This window comes from Tenrec ecaudatus, chromosome 16 (assembly GCF_050624435.1).
Source record: "Tenrec ecaudatus isolate mTenEca1 chromosome 16, mTenEca1.hap1, whole genome shotgun sequence".
Taxonomy (NCBI): Eukaryota; Metazoa; Chordata; class Mammalia; order Afrosoricida; family Tenrecidae; genus Tenrec; species Tenrec ecaudatus.
In genome coordinates this window covers 81,258,056-81,279,830 of record NC_134545.1, presented here as the reverse complement: position 1 = coordinate 81,279,830, position 21,775 = coordinate 81,258,056, and the positions used below count along the sequence as shown (strand labels likewise).

Here is a 21,775-nt window from a genome sequence, read left to right as displayed (position 1 = left end):
CAGTTGCTTGGGTGGCACGTCCATCTCTGTACGAATGGACTGACCGTTTTAGCAGTGATCTCAGAGAGGGAAGCGAGTGGGCAAGGCAGCGGAGGCAAGGAAAGCGGCAGGTGAGTTCACTTACCTTCGAGACGCAGGTGATGGGGAGACTACTGTAGCGAGCCTGAAGAACTGGGGAGGAGGGAGACGGTGAGGACACTGATAGCTCGGGTGCCCGGCTCAGAACTCGCACCGTCCCTGCAACTCCCAGTCCTTGTCCTCTCTCCCAGCACCGGATTCTGCTGGGTTCCTGTCCAGCCAACAATGTCAGGACCTGCCTGTACTCCGCCAGGCTTTCTGGGACGGTGTGTCTTGAGAGAAACCACGGAAAGGTCAAGCAAGTGCAGCAGCAGTATGTGCCCCGGGGCCCTTCACACTCCGACACTCTTGTCAGAGCCAGGTGCCAGGCTGAGGACAAGACCCCGCCTGAAGCGGTTGGCTTCTAAACTGTGTGACTGAGGAAAGAAACACCATCCCCTCCTCTGGCCTGAACAAGATACGGGGAGGTTCAGGATTCACAGCGACAGCAGTAGGTGGCCTTCAGCCCTGCTTCCTACCTCCGCATTCATGATTATGGGAACTCCACCTCTCCCCTGGCACGCCCTGGGTTCTAGGTGCTAGCCTTTGCCTATCACTTTCGAAGGGACCTTAGGGGGAAGGGGCTCTAGTGGCATAGTGGGTTGTGTAGTGGGTTGCTAGCTACTAGGCTGGCGGTTGAAACCCACTAGAGGCTTTCTGCTCCCTCAGTGACATGTGGGACTCCGCTGAGCTGATCTCAGGGTTGTTGGAAATGGTTTCTGTTCATTGTCGCTCCCAGCAGGAATGCATTGGCCAGTCATGACCTCAGGGTCTCATGGCTTCCTGCACAGCACAGGTTTTATTTAATGTTCAGGGGATGACCTTTAACTAGATGGACTTCAGATGCATTCTATCAAGACCTCTTTAGTAAGTCTTAAACAGGACAGAGACAGAAACGGAAGTCAACTGGAAGAGGGACACCATCAAATGAGGTAACCATGGCATCTGAAGCGTTCACAGCCACCTGGCTACTTATGTAGAACGTGGAAAACAAAGGGAATTGTAACATCATGCTTGGGGGGCAGATCAACTCATCACGGTTATAAGGGGGCCTACAGAAACCGGAAGGAGACCATGACTGAGATAATATACATGATTGCAGATTAGAAAAGTTTACAGAATTGGTTCTGGGGCCATCCGACCATCTTGGTAGGGATATAACTCCAACCCTGTGGCCTGGATGCCCACTTTCCATCAAGGGCAGGCCTAGGCAAGTCCATGAGAGTGAGACTGCTGCTCCCAGGGCTGGCTGGGGCAGTCAGAGAAAATATACTGTCTGAGGGCAAAGCTTTGACACTGCTGGTCAGTGGTCAGGCAGAACTCAATTTATGTGGCGACTCAAAATGGATTTATGGCTTTCACTATAAATCGGAGCCATTTGAAAACTACATACTCAAAATCTAGCCAGCTCCTGGGTTAGGCTGGGTTGACTAGAGTAACAAATCCAGAGGCACTCGTGTGTGTAAGAGCTCTATGTCAAAGAGCAATTGCGTATTAAGAAAACATCCCCGCCCAGTCCAGATCAAGTCCGTAACCCATAAGTCCGATACTAGTCCATAAATTCCCCTTTAGACTAATGCAGCACCTGCAATGATGTAACACTCAGGAAGATCACAGCCAGTGGGTGCAACGTCTTGTGGATCCAGTGGCAGTGGAAGCACTTCCAGGGCTCTAGCAGGTCTCGGCGTGGTTCCACGTGGCTTGTCAACGGGAAGGTGAAAGCAGAGGGAGAGAGTGTGTATGGCCCGACCCCAGGGAGACAGAGAAAGAGAGAGGCCCATCTCAGAAGGACTCAGAAAGCCATTTATGTCATTCACCCGCCAATCAAGCTGCAACCTGACTGACAGTCTAAATTCCGCCCACATGTTCCTATGGGAGCCATGTTGGCACAGAAAACCTGACTACCACAGCTCCAATGTGGAAAAGGGTCTCCTGTGTGTACAATCACCAGTCGGGAAAACCTGGAGGCCAGGCTTCCAGAAGTTTATTAATTGGCGATGGCTTGTTAGCCTGAGACAGCCGCCTGCCTCAGTTCTTGGCCTTCCTCCCCACCAGTCAGTCTTGCTATCACCCTGTCTTACAGCCTATACAGCAGTTGAGTTTTCCTCAAACACTGCCACTGATTCACTGCTGACTCAGCAGCCCTGTAGGGCAGGGTAGAGCTGTTCTCATGAGTTTCCAAGACTGGAACGCCTTTATTTTTTTAAAATCATTTTATTGGGGGCTCATACAATTCTTATCACCATCCATCCATCCATCTATCCATCCATCCATCCATCCATCCATCCATCCATCCATAAATCCATCCATCCATCCACCCATCCATCCATTGTGTCAAGCATTTGTACATGTATCATATTCTCAAAACATTTTCTTTCTACTTGAGTCCTTGATAGCAGCTCCTCATTTTCCCACTCCCTTCCCGTTCCCCCCTCCCTCATGAACCCTCGATAATTTATAAATTATTATTTTGTCATATCTTACACTGTCCAACATCTCTCTTCACCCACTTTTCTTTTGTCCATCCCGCAGAGAGGAGGTTATATGTAGATCCTTGTAATCGGTTCCCCCTTTCTATCCCACCTTTCCTTCACCCTCCTGGTATCGCCACTCTTACCACTGGTCCTGAAGGGATCATCCGTCCTGGATTCCCTGTGTTTCCATTTCCTATCTGTACCAGTGTACATCCTCTGGTCTAGCCAGACTTATAAGGTAGAATTGGGATCATGATGGGGGGGGGAAGCAATTAAGAACTAGAGGAAAGTTGTATGTTTCATCGTTGCTACCCTGTAACCTGACTGGCTTGTCTCTTTCCTTGGACCCTTCAGTAAGGGCTGTCCAGTTGCCTACAGATGGGCTTTGGGTCTCCACTCTGCACTCACTCTCATTTACAATGAGATGGTTTTTTTGTGGAACTCCTTTCTTTTAAAAAAAATCATTTTATTGGGGGCTCTTACAACTCTTATCATAATCCATCCATCCATTGTGTCAAGCACATTTGTACATTTGTTGCCATCATCATTCTCAAAACATTTGCTTTCTACTTGAGCCCTTGGTATCAGCTCCTCGTTTTTCCCCTCCCTCCCCACTCTCCCCTTCCTCTTGAACCCTTGATAATTTATGCATTATTATTATTTGGTCATGCCAAGACTGCAACTCTTTCTGGCAGTCGAAAGCCCCGTCTTTCTCCCTTGGAGCAGCTGGTGGTTTCAAACTGCTGACCCTGCAGTTAGCAGCCCAGTGTGTAACCACTCCGCCAGGGCTCCTATTTCCTCATTAGGTCCCCTTTAATGAATTCCCGAGTCACTCTCTTCCACTTCCAGTTGATTGCCGTTCCAGCCCACTTCCTGTTGGGTGATGCTTGGGCCTCTTCTGGGACGAAACACGCGTGCCCATTCTTCTCTTCTGTTCTCAATTGGAGCGTCCTTTCTTTCACAGATTCTGGCTGTGACTCAGTGACCGACACTGAGACTGAGGACGACAAGGTCCTTCCCTGCCCGAAGCAGCAGAACCTGCGGCTGGAGAATCCGTCTGGGAACCTGATGGTGGTGCAGCCAGACCGCATCCGCTGTGGGGTAGGCATTCTGGGGCCCTGGCAGAGACCCATCCGAGCGGGAGGCTTTTGACCACACAGGGTCTTTAAGCACAAGGAGTGGGGTTTTCAGGTTGCACGCAGCCTTCCCTTGAGGCCTCACCTGTGTGCTACTTGCCTGGAACCCCATCACCTGGACCTGGGACATATTCAGCTCCTTCCAGTCAGAGAGAGATGGGACCAGGAGGGTTGCTGTCCTTTAACTGAGAGGTTCCCCCTGTCATTTAACTGAGAGGTTCCCCGCACCCCCTTCATGGAGCAAAGAATATAGGTGGGAGACCAGCAGGTCCAAAGCACGACTAGACACTTGTACCAACTCTGGAGTTGGAGGCCTGGATCTGTCCCTGCTAGCCTTTCCACGCTGGATTCCTGGTAGCCATCCCGGCTTCCCTAGCTCTGTAAGGAAGGAGATGCGGGGACCCTAAGCGATTGCTTCCCATGAACCAGCCATTGCTGAGTGCCCTGCAGCCTGATGGGTGAGACTTGATGGCCAGTGTTACCCGTTACAGGGGTCAGATAGAGGCATCGGTCTCGTGCCACTGAAACTTTCAGGGAGGACTGTGGCCTAGCAGATGACTTGAATGCGACGGATCAGCTAATGCCACGACTGTCCCTTCACTCCCACTGGAGTGTTCCTAGTTTTTTCCGTTGTCCTTCCTCGCCTGAGGAGAATGGTGTGGTGCTTCGACCAGTTCAGAGCAGACGTAGACTGCCCACTGCACGTGGCAAACTTAAATCCGAGCAGGGAGTGGAGCGGTGGACCCTGGAAATGCTGGCCTCCCTCCCTGTAGTTGGGAGCAGTTTTCTTCAGCGTGAAGGCACGGGGTGCAGACAAGGCCTTCCTACATGGGTTTACAAATGAATGCTTTGGGCTGGGCTTGATGCATAGACTGGGTTGGTTTGGGCTGAAGAGAATTTTTAAAATTATGGACTCTGGGAAATGAAGGGACTCACCACGAAAGCATGCTTTGGTGACAGCTCGTTGCTATTGAAGGTGGAGGGACAGAAGTGGCAAACGTGATTGGAATTTGTAAACAAGCCGGTTAGGAAGGTTTGCAGGATTGATTCTGGGCCCTCATCCATCTGTCTACATGGTGGTTGGGCTTGTCTCATGACCATGTGGCCCTGAGGCCTAGCCCGTAGGTTGGTTCCCAATTTGCCCTGTAAACCTGAGAGTAAGGCTGCCCTTCCCCGGTCTGTCATCTCCTGTAATAATGCGCACACCGTGCCCAAGGCAAAGGCTGCCACATCGCTGGTTGATGGTCAGAACCCACTGAAACGGGGCCTGGGTTTATGGTGGACGCTTCATGGAGTTAGGACTCCCACCACGAACCACGCAGCCTTCCACAAACCAAGTGCCTGCGAACTGAAGCTCTAGAACCGGGTCCAGACTGCCAGGAGAGGAGAGCCACTCCTGTCTGGCCTCCTAAGATTCCTGGGAGAAGCGGCAGGCGGATCCCGGCTTGACCTGCATCCGGAGTGGTGACGCCACAGACCTGCCCACTCCCAGCCTCACCAGCCTCCCTCCACCTGGAGTCAAGTCCCCGCTGGCCAGCCCTTCCTCCCGTGCCTGTCAGGAAGGACGACTGTGAGGGTATGAGGGCAGAATCTTAGGATGACCATCTGGAGGTCAGCGAGGGCCAGAAAGCGCCCCGCTTTCCTGTGCAGCTGCGAGTCAGGCACTGGGGCCACTGCCTGCAGGACCGGTAGTGCAAACCCACCTGCCGCTCCCTGGAAGAAAGTTGAGGTAGCTGTCTGCCTCGGTGCAGAGCTCCAGTCTCAGAAACCCTATGGGGTTGCTAATGAGTTACGTACAGTCAACTAGATGGCAGCGCAAGGGGGGGGCGGTCTGTCCCTCCTTACCAGGAGCGCTGGCGGTGCTGTGGTTAAGCACTTGCCTGACAACCAAAGGTGAGTGCTTTGAACCCCCACTGCTCCAGGGAGGGAGGAAGGTGTGCCGTGCAGAATGGAGAAGACCGTTTGGAGCTGAGGCAGCACAAGAAAGCAAAAACAATCCATTTGGCAGACCCGGCCAGAGAAGCCCAAAGCAAGGGAAAGCAGTCCAGTGGCCTGGTGTCTTCAAGTCCTGGCGAAAACGAATTCTGCAGGAAGTTCTTTTTGTTCAGCCAAAAAGAATGGAAAGGGCCAGGCCAAGAGAGCGTCTCTGACCTTCCCCCGCACACCCCCAGGGTGCGCTCAGAGTTAGCTTGGGAGGAGCGTCTGCCTGCTAACGACCAAAGGCAGAGACAGCATTCGAAGGCAGGCAGGCAGGGGAGGGAAAGGGGACAAATGGAAATGGGTGACACAGGGAGGAAGCGGGGCAAGCATTGCTATGTTGGAGCGGATCGCCAGTAATGTGTAAACGGTCGGATGGGAAACGAATTTGCTCTGTAAACTTGCTTCCAAACCACAGTGCACTGTATTGTAAAGATAACCTGGGGACCTTGTTCAGGGGCAGACCTGGGACCCGAGCTTGTTCTCAGCAGGCCTGGGCGGGGCCTGACCTTCTGCATTTCTGACACGCTGGCTGCTCCGTGGCAAGGAGCTGCCTAGATTGCTCTTGGAGGTGCAAGACTCGTTAGTCTCGAATAGTGCTCCTAGCAGGAGTCAAGTGCTTTCTTCCCCCCCCCCCACATTCTGCCATGGATCAATGCCTTTATAAAATACTTTAATATTATCAGGAAGCCCTGTAGAATTGCTATAAAAACTTAATACAGAGCCATGCAAAATACAAGCCTCCGTGTTTTCTTCTTAGTAGATTCAGCAGATTAAAAAAGACTCCATTCGGGTGTCGAGAGGTTTATAAATGTTCCCTCTCGAGACCGGGAGTGGGGTGAGGTGAGGATGGGAAAGTGTCTCGGTGGGAAGGGTAGAAGACCCCTGGACGGTGGAACCCACACGTGGGTCTCGGGCCCCAGGCCCAGCACCCTCAGAGGGAATCCGGGAGCGGAGGGGACACTGACTGCTCTCCCGTTCCAGGCAGAAACCACGCTCTACATAATCGTGAGATGTAAGTTGGACGAGAGAGTGACGACGGAAGCAGAATTTTCTCGCGAGGGTTCTCCGTCGACATGGGTGGAAGCCAAGCTGGAGAATGAGTACACCGTCTCGTTGAAGGCACCCAGTGAGTGGCTCTGTTGATCTCTGGAGATCAGCCTTGGTGTTGACAAAGCTGCTCCCTCTCGCTTGCTCTTTCCTTTCCCGTGGCCCCCCCCCCCCAGCCCTGAGAACACAGCAACACCTGCCTTGGGGCTTGGCTCTCACGTTCTATGGAGATCAAAGGGAAGTTGCAGAAGCATTCGTGTAGGATGGTCAAGGACTTGGCAGATGCACGTGTTTCCGATGATAAAGTCAATATACTAAAATGCTTTTGAAATGAGAGACGTGGCGGACGAGTCATTTTACAGGGGCCTACCTGCCTTGGTCAGGTGGTTACGTTATCTGCTCCGTTGTATTCTGTTTTTCTGTGTATAGTCTAGGCGTTGCTGATTCCTTCCCCGCCACGTCAGCATTCACGTCATCATAAGGACCTACAACTTTCCAGTCCATACATAATTTTAACAAAAATTTCAGAACTAATGTAAGCTCAATGCAGAAAATTTGAATAACACAGTAGCTGGAAAGTAAGCAGTAAACAGAAAATTCCTCACATCCCCCCTCCCTGCAAAGGAAATCAATGGTTTCCTGTCTGTTTCCATCTCTGTGGACGGCTGCAGACTTTCTGGTTGACCTCGTTTGTTACCTGGTGGTACATGGTGAGAATTTTCCCTTTCGTAAATACTCTTTTCCAGCTCGCTGCCTTCAAGTCCGCTCTGACTCACGGGGACCTTTACAGGGTGGGGTACCACCGCTCCTCCGGGTTTCTGAGAAGGCCAGTCTTTATGGGATCAGAGTACCTCCATCTTTCTCGTGAGGAGTGGCTGCAGAGTTAGAGGGCTGACCTCGCAGCCCAATTCACAGTGCACGGTTCCATCAGGGCTGGTTTCTTTTACGAGGAGATGCTTCGTGGTTGTGGGGTAACCCATTTTGTGGACGTGCCATAAAGGACCGAGCTCCTCCCCAATGGTGCCACCTGTGTCTTACACTCTAAAGCCTCCATTGCTTAGAAGTAGCCGTTTGCCATTTTTCATTTCTTCAGTATGTGTCTGTGTGTAATTTCTGGTGTTCTTATCCATTCCGATGATGGTAATAATGAGCATCTCTCTCTGCATAAAGTTTGGTTTTCTATTTATTTTAAAAATCATTCTATTGGGGGCTCTTATAGCTCTCATAACAATCCATGCATCCATTGTGTCAAGCACATTTGTACATATGTTGCCATCATCCTTTTCAAAACATCTTCTTTCTAATTCAGCCCTTGGTGGCAGCTCCTCATTTTGTCCATCCCTTCCCCACCAACCCTCCCTCCCTCTGTCATGAATCCTTGATAATTTATAAATTATTATTATTTTCATATCTTGGACTGACCCTGTCTTCCTTCACCCATGTTACTGTTCATCTCCTTTGGCGGGGTCAGTGGGAGGGGCGGTTATATGTCAGTCATTGTGATCCGTTCCCCCTTTCTCCCCACAACTTCCCCCTACGCTCCTGGTATTGCTACTCCTAATAGTGTTCCTGAGGGGTCTATCTGTCCTGGATCCCCTGTGTTTCCAGCTCTGATCTGTACTGGTGTACATGCTCCAGTCTAGCCAGATTTTTAAGGTGTTGCTGGGGTCGTGATAGTGGGGTGGGGTGTGGGGGAATGTTCAGTTTCCTTTTGCATTTGGTCTTCTTCCCTTGGGATGGAAACCTTGAAAGGGGGAATCACTGGCAAAGTTCTTGGAAAATAGGGCTCCATGGCTTTCTGAAACAATACTCTCATCAAACGTCTCTCCTCTGTCGTCACCAGTGCTTGGGATGGTGATGATGTTAAGTATTTTATTTTTTGCTAATTTGACAATTAAAAAAAAAAGTAGTTCATTGTTCTAATTTGCATTTCTTTGATTACTAGTGAGGTTGAATGTTTTTTTCCCCCCATGTTCTCAACTTGCCGCATTTCCTCTTTTGTGAATTGAATCTTTGTGGTTGGTGTATTTTTAATTTCTTCTCTTTCCCCCACAAAACCCCTTCCTGTGGTGGTGTACAATCCTGCCTCAGGCTGAGCACGTAGTCGGGAGAGCAGCGGAGCGAGTGGATCTGTTCCACTGGCCCACCGAGGCCGAAACACCACGCCCACCATCTAGGATCCCTCCCACCTTCTGGCCCCACGGAACTTTCCTTCCTGGGTAGCGAGGAGGCTCTAAAGTACAGTAGTGCATAGAACTGATGAAATGCCTTTGAAAATGAAATCGCAGGCCCCATGACCTCGGCGAACTCCATGTACTGGCCTACTTACCTCTCCCTTCCCCCCAAACCCCAAGCCACCTCCTTGGTTAATCACCTGCTCCTCACAACCCAATGAACTTCTTTAGCATTAGGATGGAACACACGTGTGTAGATCCACAGACATGGTTCTTGTGTCCCCCCCACCCATTCTTAAGCATCTCTCCCTTCTCTTCTTGAAGCCATTTTTAAAAATCATTTTATTGGGGGCTCATCCAACTCTTATCACAATCCGTACATCAATTGTGTAAAGCACATTTGTACATTCATTGCCCTCATCATTCTCAAAACATCTGCTCTCCACGTAAGTCCCTGGCATCAGCTCCTCATATCCCCCCTCCCTTCCTGCTCCCCTCTCCCTCATGAACTTTTGATAATTTATAAATTATTATTTTGTCATTTCTTACACTGTATGACATCTCCCTGCACCTACTTTTCTGCTGTTAGTCCCCCAGGGAGGAGGTTATATGTAGATCCTTATAATCAGTTCCCCCTCTCTACCCCATCCTCCGTCACCCTCCCGATACCACCACTCTCACCACTGGTCCTGAAGGGATCATCCGTCCTTGATTCCCTGTTTCCAGTTCCTATCTGTACCAGTGTACATCCTCTGGTCTAGTCAGATTTGTAAGGTAGAATTGGCATCATGATAGTGGGGGTGGCGGGGAGGAAGCATTTAGGAACTAGAGGAAAGTTGTATGTTTCATGGTTGCTACACTGCACCCTGACTGGCCCATCTCCTCCCCATGACCCTTCTGTAAGGGGATGTCCAGTTGCTTACAGATGGGCTTTGGTTCCCAATCCGTACTCCTCCTCCTTCACAATGGCATGCTGTTTTATTCTTTGATGCCTGATACCTGATCCTATCGACACCTTGTGATCACACAGACTGGTGTGCTGCTTCCACGTGGGCTTTGTAGTTGAAGCCATGTTTTCTAAGCTTTATTTCTTTCCACCTTTATGACTTTCTTTTCATGTTCCCTGTGTGTCATCATTTGCTCAATTAAAAAATTTTTTTAATTGATGAGCTTAACTTTTTTGAGTCTTTTTTTGACAACAGTTTATTTCAGGAGTTGGGCTGTTGTTTTTAGGTGCTGTCAAGTTGGTTCCAACTTGAAACAATGCACAAGAGAAGGAAATGCCGCCTGGGCCTGCGTCATCCTCACAAGGTTCTGTGACTCGGGCCCATTGCTGCAGCCGCTGTGTCGATCCCCCTTGAAGACCTTCCTCTTTTTCACTGCTCCTCTGTTTACTTCCAGAAACCCGCCTCTCCTGGTGATACGTGCCAAGTGCCAAAGACATCCTTGCTCCTAAGGAGCATTCTGGCGGCACTTGTTCCAAGACATATTTGTTTGCTCTTTTGGAAGTTCATGGTACTTCCGATGTCCTCCAGAACTTTTTTTTTCAGTCTTATCCTAAGCAGTACTATGTAGAAAAAGCATGGATCTGATGGATGGTTGTCCCACCTACGTCCTGCTCAGGGTCCAGCGCAGTCAGCCCATCACACACTTAGGGAAAGATGGCGGAGAATGGAGCTAAGGGATCAGAGCTGTGTTTCCAAGTCTGTTGCCCCCTCTCTGCCTCAGCCACCCGCTGGGCTCTCAGTATATAGTCGTTGTCCACATCCAGGTGATCTGGCCTCAGAGATAACTCTGTATGCTCCTCCTCTTGCCACTGCTCTGCTTGCTTAGGTATTCGTTGTTTGTAAACCATGTCAGCAGCTTCCTGGCCCCCAGCTCACCGTGTACCTCATTTTAATGGTATTTATTTTTCCTCTTCTGTTCAGACTTTTCGTCAGGGAAGGTTTCTCTGAAGGTATATTCCCGGGACTTCGTGGTGTGTGAAGCCACTGTCAGCTATTATACTGACATGGAAGAAATTGGCAATTTGTTGTCCAGTGCCGCAAACCCCGTGGAGTTCATGTGCCAGGTAAGGGCAAGGAGCGGACACCCGGATTGCTGGGTGCTCGCCGGTGGGAGCGTCTCCCTCTAATGTCAGTGGGGGCAGCTCTGTGGACTTCACAGCCGACCATCTTGGCTTTTTCATTCAGGCCTTCAAAATTGTGCCCTACAACACGGAGACGCTCGATAAACTGCTCACCGAGTCCCTGAAGAACAACATCCCTGCCAGCGGGCTGCACCTCTTTGGAATCAGCCAATTGGAAGAGGAGGACGTGATGACAAGTGAGCTGACAGCCAAACCTCAGGAACCCCCAGGGGGCTGGTGGCAGCCTGTTGGCTGCAGCATCTCGTCATCCCACACACTTAGCTTCTGCTGGTCTCCTGTAGCCAGAGAAGCGTCTCAAATGCAAATCTCAGTATTTGACCTCTTAGCCGGAAAGCCTCTTGGTTCCCACTTGCTCTCTAGTCAGTCCACCTCGCTAAACCTGTTGAAAAGCCCTTCCCGGTGGGCCTCACCCCTCCCTAGTCCCTCTCTCTAGTCTTTCTATCTTCCATGGAAAGGGCCTCAGGGAAATGCTGCCCTGCCTCCTGCTGCCCCACTCATGGAAGTGCAGTATCTGTCCCCCTCCCTGGTCACCTTCATCCGGCTCTCGTCTCAGCGTAGGCAGTGCTTTTTCCGGGAGGCTTTCTCGAAGTCTTTGGTAGGGTTCATCCTCCTCTCGTAGGCCTCCAGCCGCAGGCTCTTTGGTGTCCCCAGTCCTCGGCATTGTCGGTCTGGCTGGTTGGCTGTGAGCTCACTTGAAGACTGAGACAATGCCGGGGTGTGTCAGGCTCACTGTGGGCTCTGAACAGATGCTTGTTTGAGAGCACTTCCCCTTGTGGAAACAGGGCATGCTGGGAACGGGGAGAGGCCTGGTTCTCTGGACAAGATGCCTGTCATGGGGCTTCCGTGGACATGCTGCCCTTTGTGCTGTGGCTACACTGCACGGACGCTTCCCAAGGCTCTGGTGACCGTCCGCCTCTGTGCCTGCATTCATAACCTAAGGCAAACATGACAAAGAAGCTTCCTTCCCTTCTAACCCTTCCCTGGGGACTTTCTGGTCGCTGCACTCCGTTTTCCTGCTGTGGAATGCCCGTGCATCATCGCAGAAGATGATAATCTCTATTCTTAAGCTTGGGATTCAGGAGAAAGCATGTCATAGCCTGACATCCAAGGGCCCAGGGGACACCTTTAGAGCAGCGGTTCTCAACCTGTGGGTCGCGCCACCTTTTCGGGTTGAATGACCCTTTCACTGGGGTTGCCTGATTCATAACAGTAGCAAAATGACAGTCATGAAGTAGCAATGAAAATAATGTTATGGTTGGGGTCACCACAACATGAGGAACTAACTATATTAAAGGGTCGCAACGTTAGGAAGGTTGAGAACCACTGCCTTAGATCCTTTGTCTTGGTGACCCTATCTAGGAAACTGGCCTTGTCAAACAAATCAGTCAATCAATCAATCTATCTATCATTATTGGTCTTAGAAATAAACCTTTATGGGACTTGGGAGATTTTTCCGCCACCTTTATAGCACAGGTGTGTTTTCTTGGTCAAGTTTACCTGGCCAGCACTAGGTATCCCATGATTCTCAGGAGTTCTTTGCTTCCCAGAGCATTCAACACCTCTCCCAGCAAAGGACTTCAGTGACACTGCCTTGTTTGATCCTCCCAGGTCTCTTGAGATTTGTCTGTAAATATTTTTGGTTCAAATCTAAAGGCTTCAGAAAGATTAACATACGTAGGATCATTTAGCATATCTTTTTGACATTGGAGAGAGGAGCTACGAGATGAACTTGTTTCTTTTCATAAGCATGGAGCAAGAATGTTTGCGTGCTCTGACCTCTGCAGGGACCGTCAAAGCAAGACTCTTGTTGGACATTGTGGTTTTCACTTAAGAGCTTAGAACGTCAGCACATTTTCTATTAATAATATATTCTCAGGATTCCTGGATCCTTTTGGAGGAAGAAGGTAGGATGTCAATGCTTAGATTTGCTAATTAATTAAAATACCATCTCCTTTGCCATCGAGGATGTGATCTTCAGCAGTGCCTCCATGGAAACTGTCTAATGGCTGGTCAGCCAACCAACAAGCAGCGATTGATTGTCTACCAGGTGCTATGCTGGCTTGACAGCTTTGTCTCTGCAAACAAAAACGAGTGAGAGGGTTGCCCATCCATTTCACTTTCCTTGACATTTTTTTTCAGATCAGAGGGATGAGGAGCTTCCCACCTTGTTGCATTTTGCTGCCAAGTATGGCTTGAAGAACCTCACCGCCTTGCTGCTCACCTGCCCGGGAGCCCTCCAGGCATACAGTGTGGCCAACAAGCATGGGCACTACCCCAACACCATCGCTGAGAAGCATGGCTTCAGGGACCTGCGGCAGTTCATCGACGAGTATGTGGTAAGGTCAAGGTGGGAATGGCCCCACCCTGGGGAGTGTGCAGGGCGTCCCTCGGGCTACCTTTTCACCAAGGATGTGGCCAGATTTCATGTCCAGGATGTCCTCAGGTGCCTCTTGTGGCTGCCTACTGTACACATGAGGTTCACATAGGAGCCAGATGGACCTGGGTTCGAATCTCTCTGCACCAACACGTTAGTTACATGACTTTCGGAAACTCGCTAAGCTACTGTTTCCTAACCTGCAGGGAAGATCATGCTGGTTTTACTCATAGGGTTGGCTTGAGGGTAAAACCTAATCATTGGGGAAAGTACTGAGGGTTACTCTCAAAGCATTTGCAGCAGCGGTTCTCAACCCTTAGGGGTCGAAGGACCCTTTCACAGGGATGGTCCCAATTCATAACAGCAACAAAATGACAGTGATGAAGTAGCAACGAAAATAATTTTTTGGTTTGGGAGGTCACCATAACATGAAATGTATGAAAGGGTCGCCGCATTAGGAAGGTTGAGGACCACTGATTTACAGAGACCTCGCTAGAGTGATTCTGCTAAAGGTCCACGCTGATTTCTTCATCTTGTCTCCATCCACCGTCAAGACCCCGTGGCCAGGGGCTCCGGGTATCTCGAACACCGCTGGGCTGTGTTAGGATCGATTCCTTCCAAAGCGGATGATACTATCATGCTCAGTATATGAGGCATCAAGGAGGCTGGATGTGAGGCTCGGCCTCTTTCAGCCCCTCTGCTGGGTCTGACCTTGGATATCCCAGCATGCTTGCACATCCAGTTTGGGACCCCAGGTCCTCCATGGTTCCTGACTTCGATATCCTTCTCTGAGCCAGCTCTCACCCCAGGCTTAGTTCTGACGCCGTGCCCAGTACTGGCACCACTGTCTTTGCGGCAGCTGCGTTTCCTAGCCGCACCCCCCCCCCCGCCCGATTTACTGTCTTCACAGTACACAGAGGGTGTGTAAGAATGACTCTGTCGCTACCACCGGTCCCCCAAAAGAGAAATGAGTGCCACCCAGTCTTGTGCTCTCGGAACAGGGGTGAGACCCACACTTCCCCAGGAACTTAGTTCTCTGCTCTGTATTTGAAAACCCCCAAGCCAGTAGCTCCTCGCCACCCTTTCTCGTGGGTTCCTTCTCAGAGCCTGGCGCATACCAGTGTTTTGAACGAATAGAATAGCAGGCGTCCCTGCATGGCACATGACTGGCAGAAAAGGGGCTCCACAGTGCTTACAGTGGGGAATATTTACTTGGCTGTGCTGTGGAGTCGCACACGTGTAGGACACAGCATTTCATTCCCATGCCAGTCTTTGGTATGGAGGGTAGATTGTGTTCGTCGCAATAACTGCTACTCTTAGAGTTGACTTGCTGGGCACACGCATGACCTCACGTGTTCCTCCTCGCGGTCCTTTGCCATCTGCACATAGGAATGTAACCACGTGAGTAAGGGCGGGCGGAGTCGGTTGAGATTGGAACCTAGTTTGTTGCGAAAGCTGGGACGTGTGTATCTTGCTGCATGTAACGGAAGGATAGAGATGTGTGTTCAGTCCTCACTGGATCTCACCTGTACTCATGCCGTCTTTGGCCTGGGACAGTCATCACCTTCAGCCATGCATGTTTAGCCTTGGTGCCAAACGATTGGCCCGACATGTGCCTTTACCACCTCAACCAGCTGTCCTGTTGCTTCTTTCCACGACTTCCTAACCAGTAAATCCTACGCCCCGAGGCTCTGCCTTTCCTTGCTGCCCCCTGGTCCCCTCCAGGAAACCGACACAGAGTGTCGTTAGCAGGCGAGCTCTTTGAGGGTGAGGAGGGCAGGAAAAAAATTGTGGGTTCATGCTGAAATAAGGGTTGTGAAATATCAGCGTTTCTTACCAGGAAAGGTTGTATGGATGCTTCGGAGACGCCAGCCTTACGCTCCAACACCCGAGGCACTAGGACAGAGGGGCAGTCTTGACTTCAGGGCACGCCATCCCCAAACAGGCACCGAGTGAAGGGAGGGAGGAACACTGGAAAGGCCTGCTGGGGGGAGTGCGAGACTAGTGTATTGAGTTCCTGGGGGGCCTCTGTGCGCCCACAAGTGCAAGACCACTGAACTGCAGCCCTGTGGAGCCCGTTTGACTTCTGCTGTGACCCATCAGTAAGCGGCACATTCTCTGGTGCCATTTCCTCGTTGAGAAACCACTAGGGCAGTGGCTCTCGACCTTCCTACTGCTGCAACCTTTTCATACACTTCCTCATGTTGGTGACCCCCTAGCCATAAAATTATTTTTGTTGCTACTTCATCACTGTAATTTTGCTACTGTTATGAATTGGGCGACCCCTGTGAAAGGGTCGTTCGGCCCCTAAAGGGGTTGCGACCCACAGGTTGAGAACCGCTGCAGTAGAGTATGATCACACCACAAATCAAACCCACTGCGAATCAAGTCCCTTCTGACTCACAGTGACCCTGGAGGACTGCGCAGAACTGCCCCATCGGGTTTCCGAGATGAAACATCTTTACAGAGCAGACTGCCATGCCTTTTTCCCCACCGGGCAGCTTTAACTGCTGCACCACTACCTGAGCCACGGGTAGTGCAAAGTCAGAACACAGGTGTGCGCCCGTAAGCTAGGGACTTGGGTTTTTTTAGCCTTCGTGTTCTCACGTGTCAACTAAGGCAGTTTGTCTTTCTCAGCAGTGGTGGGAGGGTAGACATGAGGTGATGGAGGAGCTAATGTCTCGCGTGACCCCAGGCACATGGGACGCGCCCGAGAGGATGGTACGACTCGCCACCTGGGGTCACTGACCTTCTAATGAATGTCTCTTGAGTGGGTAAGTCTGTGCTTATGGAAGTTAATTAAAAAGTTTAGTCATAAGGAGATTAAAACCAAAAGTCATTTCCAGAGTGTTCCACCATTGCCACCTGAAGCTCGTTGATGGTTGCAACACATCACGAACATAACCCAGGCCCCTGAGTTGTGCATGTGAAACGTGTGGAAATGGCAAGAGTCTTGTTACACATGTGGCTGCTAGGTGCCCCTGGGTCGGCCCCGGTCATAGCGACGCGGTCCTGCGCCGTCCTCACGGTGGTTCCCATGCCTGAGCTGACGATGCAGCCCCCGCGCCAGTCCATTTCCTTGAGGCCCTTGCTCTTTTTCACGGCCCCTCCGTTTTGCCAAACAGGATGTCCTTCTCCAGGCGCTGGTCTCTCCTGACAGCAATGTCCAAAGTTTGTAAGACAGAGTCTGGCCATCCTTGTCTCTAAGGAGCACGCTGGCCTTACTTCTTCCGAGAGAGCTGGGTCTGTCGTTTTAGCAGCGCATGGTACTTCCAGTATTCTCCAGACCCACCGTTCACACACACCAGTTCTTCCACGGTCTTCCTTATTCAGTGCATTGTTACATAGACACACACACACCTGTGTACACACGCACCATGTATACATACATCGATATACACAGACCACACACACACACACACACACACACACACACACACACACACACTCCTGAAACAGAAGCAGCCTCGGGAGGTCCCAGTCTCTGGGACCTCCCTGCAGGCACACACGATTTCCATCCTGCCCCGCTGTCTTCTGCTCGCCACCAACGCTGCTTGCCGGCCTGGCTGTGCCCAGAAATCCAGCCTGTGAATGTGCCTGAAGGCCCTGCCTCCTCTTTCAGGAAACGGTGGACATGCTGAAGAGCCACATCAAGGAGGAACTGATGCAAGGGGAGGAAGCCGACGACGTATACGAGAGCATGGCCCACCTCTCCACAGACCTGCTCATGAAATGCTCCCTGAACCCGGGCTGTGACGAGGACCTCTATGAGTCCATGGCCACCTTTGCCCCCGCTGCCTCAGAAGACCTCTGTAAGTAGCTCAGCCCAGCCCTGTGCCTGTCCTTGTGCCAGCAAGCGACTGGCTTCATTCTTTGTGGTTGGGGGAAGTCCCTGCTTACTCCCGCCCTGCCTCAGACGGATGAGGATCCTGTTTGACACAAAGACATCTGTAGTCACGCGCTGTGCTTACGTGAGTCCTGACGCCGTGGTCTGGACACCAGAATGGATGGAGGTAGCATCGCCTTGTGGCCTGAGACTCCACATCGGTGGCTTTCAATCCCACCAGTCCCCACGTCCCCCTTTTGTGACAAGCATTTTGTAAGATCTCCTTTAAGACCCTGCCGGGAGGCTCATACTCCCTGTAAGCATCTCCATCTACCGTGTTCAGCCACCAGATACGCCGCCCTAATGGAAGCCTGAACGAGAAGCGGGGTGGAGGGAGTGCTCAGGCATGCCCCCACGTGACGACATCGTGCAGATGCAGACACTTAGCAGAGTCACTGCCCGCCCGGGTCATGGTCTCAGCTGTGACCAGCGCATCGAAGGCCTCAGTGACTCGGTGCCACCAGCAGTGTTGGTGTCGGTGCCTGGATGTTTCTAGCGAGCAAGCCGCTGTTCGTAGCCTGCTCGCCGTCTTCATAGTGATGGAGTTCCTGGGAAATGGAGTGTGTCCTGAGGCAAGGCAAAAATAGCAACTGAGTCCCTGTGAGAAGCAGGGTAGATTCTAGGCTCCGGCTCTGATGGCAAGGCCTGTTTGTTCGGGGGGCCTGCATTTACTGGGCTAATCCGAAGTACTTTGGTGTCTAGCGTGCCCTCCTCCCTGGTGGCCTCGTTTTTCTTACACATAGCTTAGCAGCTTTTGTCCATTTTGGCGCATAGTCTTTTTTCCAAGTGCAGACGTCATATGAGGGGACCCCAGCGTGCTCGTGAGACAGATCCCACGATCGTTTCATGCTGCTTTCCCACAAACTTTTTGAAGCCCTTGCGTACATTTATCAAAAAACTTGGCAGTCACATAGAAATGGATAATGTAGTTGATGAGACTCCATATGACTCCGCCCCACCAACCAATACAGCATCAGTAACAGTTTGGTGGGCTTATTTGTCCAAATCTTCTCATGACTCCTCCGATCCCAAACAAATTATTTATACACATAGCTGTGTAGATATACATGCCTAATTATGTTATGTAAGCAACTTTTAAAAAGCCTTTTAAACCTATTTCTTAAGTCAGGGATGTAAAGCATATGGTTCTGCAGACCTAGCCCTTCCCCTTCTCCCAGTCCTAAATGCCACTTGTGTTCCTGTACCAGTGGGACAACCCAAACAGCACGTAGATTTTCAAAACACCCGCTAGAGGACAGTGGCTGGTGGTTTCCAACTGCTGACCTTGTTAAAGAGGTTAGTTCACTCACTCATTCACTCGCACACTAGCTCGCTCGCTCGCTCGCTCCCTCACCAGACAAGTATTACCTAGGGCCAGGCACTGGGCCAGCTGCCAGCGCTTCACCCATCCAGCTCAAACCACCCCTCTCCAGCCTGCTCAGAGGTCACCTGACCATGCTGGCTAACTCTGCCTGTTTCCACCTGGCGTTTGGGAAAGGGGTGATGGGAGAAAGATGAGGCTTTCAACTCCCATCAAGAGCTACAGTCTCAGAAACCCGCAGAGGCAGGTGCACACTGCCCTGTGGAGAGGCTGCTTATGGGTCGGAGTCTACTCCATGGCAGTGAGTTTCATGGGCCCCCCTTTCTTCAGAAGGAATCCCAAACAGTCCCTCTGTGGGAAATCCGTCAGGGAAGTTTCCCCGCATGAAATGCAGTGTGTGGGATTAATGCTGGGTTCTGGCCTGAGATTTTGAGTCTGCTCCAGTGTCTGCTGCCCCTGAAGCCTGCACGTGTGTACACACACTCCCTCCTCACCGTCTTTACCTTCGATATGCTGCCACCAGGTGGTAATGCCATGACATGCCTTTTTTATCAGACCTTGAGCTTTGCTGTCTGTTTGCTGAGGATTTTGTAGGTGAGCCGCCACAGATTTAAACCATCCATCCCCACACCTTAACATTTAAGGAACAAATGCCTTCATGAGAGCTTATGCAAAGATTACAGCAAATCTCCTTTTGAAGGGTTTATGCTGCCTCCAAGTCTGTTCCCGCTTGGTTCTTTTGTGCCGAACCTTGCCACGGTCAGAGACCCATGCAGGGGTCCGATCATCCTGTGGGATATGTAATTAGCTTCGTGTTGAAAGCCTCACCCAGTGACTGGTCACTTCCCCAAGGCTCTGAGTACTCCAGCCGCCACAGGCACGTCTGGGAGCCCTTTGTCCAGTCTGTTTCCAGGGTAATCGCTTGGTAGATTGTAGCTCTGCTCAGATTTCTCAAAGGCTCATCTTTCCTCTGCAGGAGAAGGCAGGAAGGAAAAGGAGCCAGGCGTAGTGTCTTGTTTGCCACAGGCAACAATAAACTCTCAAATCAACCCCACAGGGCTGTTCTGCCCCTTGTTATCCGTGGGTTGGACCCCTTTTCTTTTGAACCCCTGAGTCTCCCCTTGCAGTTCCGAGGCCGGCTTTGTGTAGAGCAGAGGGCTGATTTAGCCCGAGCTAACTTGCTGGCTCCCCTTAGCAACCTCCTTGGCAACAGCCATCGCTGTAACTTTATCTGGAGCCATCGGTTTCTTTACCTGTGTCCTCTCAGCACAGCTGCTCCCTGCAAGCTGGGCTCCCCCTGAGCTGGAGGCAAGGCCCAGCCTCATCTGGTCCAGCCCGAGGGCTGTGGGCCATTTGTCGACTAGGTCACCAGGTGACTGATTAGCTGCTGCGTGCTTACCTGACCCCTTTCCCGGCAGCTTCAGAGACTGTCCTTGTTGGTTTGCTGTCCACCGCCCACCAGTAGAACCAAGGGTTAGGGGCAGGGCTGTTCTAGTCACGCCCAGAGCATCACAGAGGAAGGGCCTGGCTCTCTGCTGCCGTGCACTCCCCCCTGAAGTGCTTCGTGGAAGTCTGTGGAATGAAGTATTTTAAACCAGGCCTTCCGGCCATTTCATTCCAGCCGGACTCCCTGATGATTCCATCCTGGTCACCTTGGATCTTGTAAAATGTAGATTCTCATTCAGCCCGTCTATGGGGAAAAAAATCACCTGGGGATCAATAGGAATCCCCTGAGTGTCTCCTTTGCTGGATGAGGGTTAAGATGTCAGACATACTCTTGAAAAAAAGGCACATTTCCCGATCAAGTTGGTTCCAGATTGGAGAAGTGGTGGAAAGTATTGACTCAGGAAACCCTAAAAAAACCCGGAAATGCAGCTGTAAGGACCAGCCCAAACTGGATCTGTTCTGTTCTGACCCTTGAAGCAGGCTTAGTGCTACTGGCCATGTCCTGAAGAACTGGAGACACGATGCATCCCCTGTGAAGACCACTTCCCACTGGTCATCTGCCCAGGACACCATTTTCTGGACGTGGGACGGTGGCTGCTATGCTCAGCCTGATGCACTTGAAAATGCATAAACACCAAATGTTTGTAAACATCCTTATGTGTGGGTATTGCTTCCCTTTACCTAAGCCTTCAAGGTGTCAACCCCCAACTATTCCGGGAGTCAGATCTGAGCACCCATTCTCCTGGCTCTGTGCAATAAAGCACCGTTCTCTCTTAAAAAAGAATAAAAAAGAAAGTATCACTTGGGAACAGTAGGTTCTGGAGCTGATACCAAGGGCTCAAGTAGATAGAAAATGTTTTGAAAAGGATGATGACAACAGATGTACAAATGTGCTTCACACAATGGATGGATGGATTGTTATAAGAGTGGTAAGGGCCCCCAGATGGAATGAAGTGTTTTTAAATGATTTTTTTTAAAAAAAGGTAGCTTCTGATTCTGGGCAGGAAATATAAATTCTTAGCTAAGGATCAACTTGGAAGATCGGTTTTGTTGTTTATCATTTTACTGGGTGCTCTGACAGATGTTAACACAACCCATAATTCAATTAGATCAAGCGTAATTGTACAATTGCTGCCACCATCATTTTCAAACGTTTTCTTTCTTCTTGAACTCGTTGATATCAGCTGTCCAGGAAGAGTGGTTTTAAAGTTACTATACCCTGGTGACACAGTGGTTAACGCTTAGCTGCCAACCCAAAGAGCAGTGCTTGAAATCCACCAGCAAGAGGGAGGAGATGAACAGTCTGCTCCTGTAAGGGTCACCACAGGCTTGGAAACCCAATGGGCAGCTGTGCTCTGTCCGGTAGGGGGCCTATGGGTGGGACTGAGTGGCATTGTTCTCTGCTTTGCTGTAAGGTACCCCATGACCAGCACCACCCCCACCCGACCCCCACCAGCGCTCTGCTCCAGCTGAACCTGCGCAGCCTTGGGCTCTGCTCGTCCCAGCCCTGCACGTCATTCACGCTGGGCTCGACTGGCTTACATGCGTCTCTCAATGGCCACCCCACCCCAACTTCGCAGCTCGTCTTACAGAGAGCTGTCATCTCCAGGGCCTCGCTCGGGGCTGCATGCAGCCGACACCCAACAGTGTGTCTCGAATGCCAGAGCGTCA

General features: G+C 50.9%; 1 protein-coding gene across 1 annotated transcript in view; it reads left to right on the top strand.

Moving 5' to 3' along the window:
* Nucleotides 1–21,775, top strand: part of PIK3AP1 (phosphoinositide-3-kinase adaptor protein 1) — a 146,976-nt gene that overhangs the window by 78,631 nt on the left and 46,570 nt on the right. Inside the window, 6 exon segments of the mRNA XM_075533450.1 lie at nt 3,556–3,692; nt 6,689–6,833; nt 10,857–10,999; nt 11,121–11,253; nt 13,217–13,413; nt 17,074–17,263. Coding sequence (XP_075389565.1) covers nt 3,556–3,692; nt 6,689–6,833; nt 10,857–10,999; nt 11,121–11,253; nt 13,217–13,413; nt 17,074–17,263 — 945 coding nt within the window.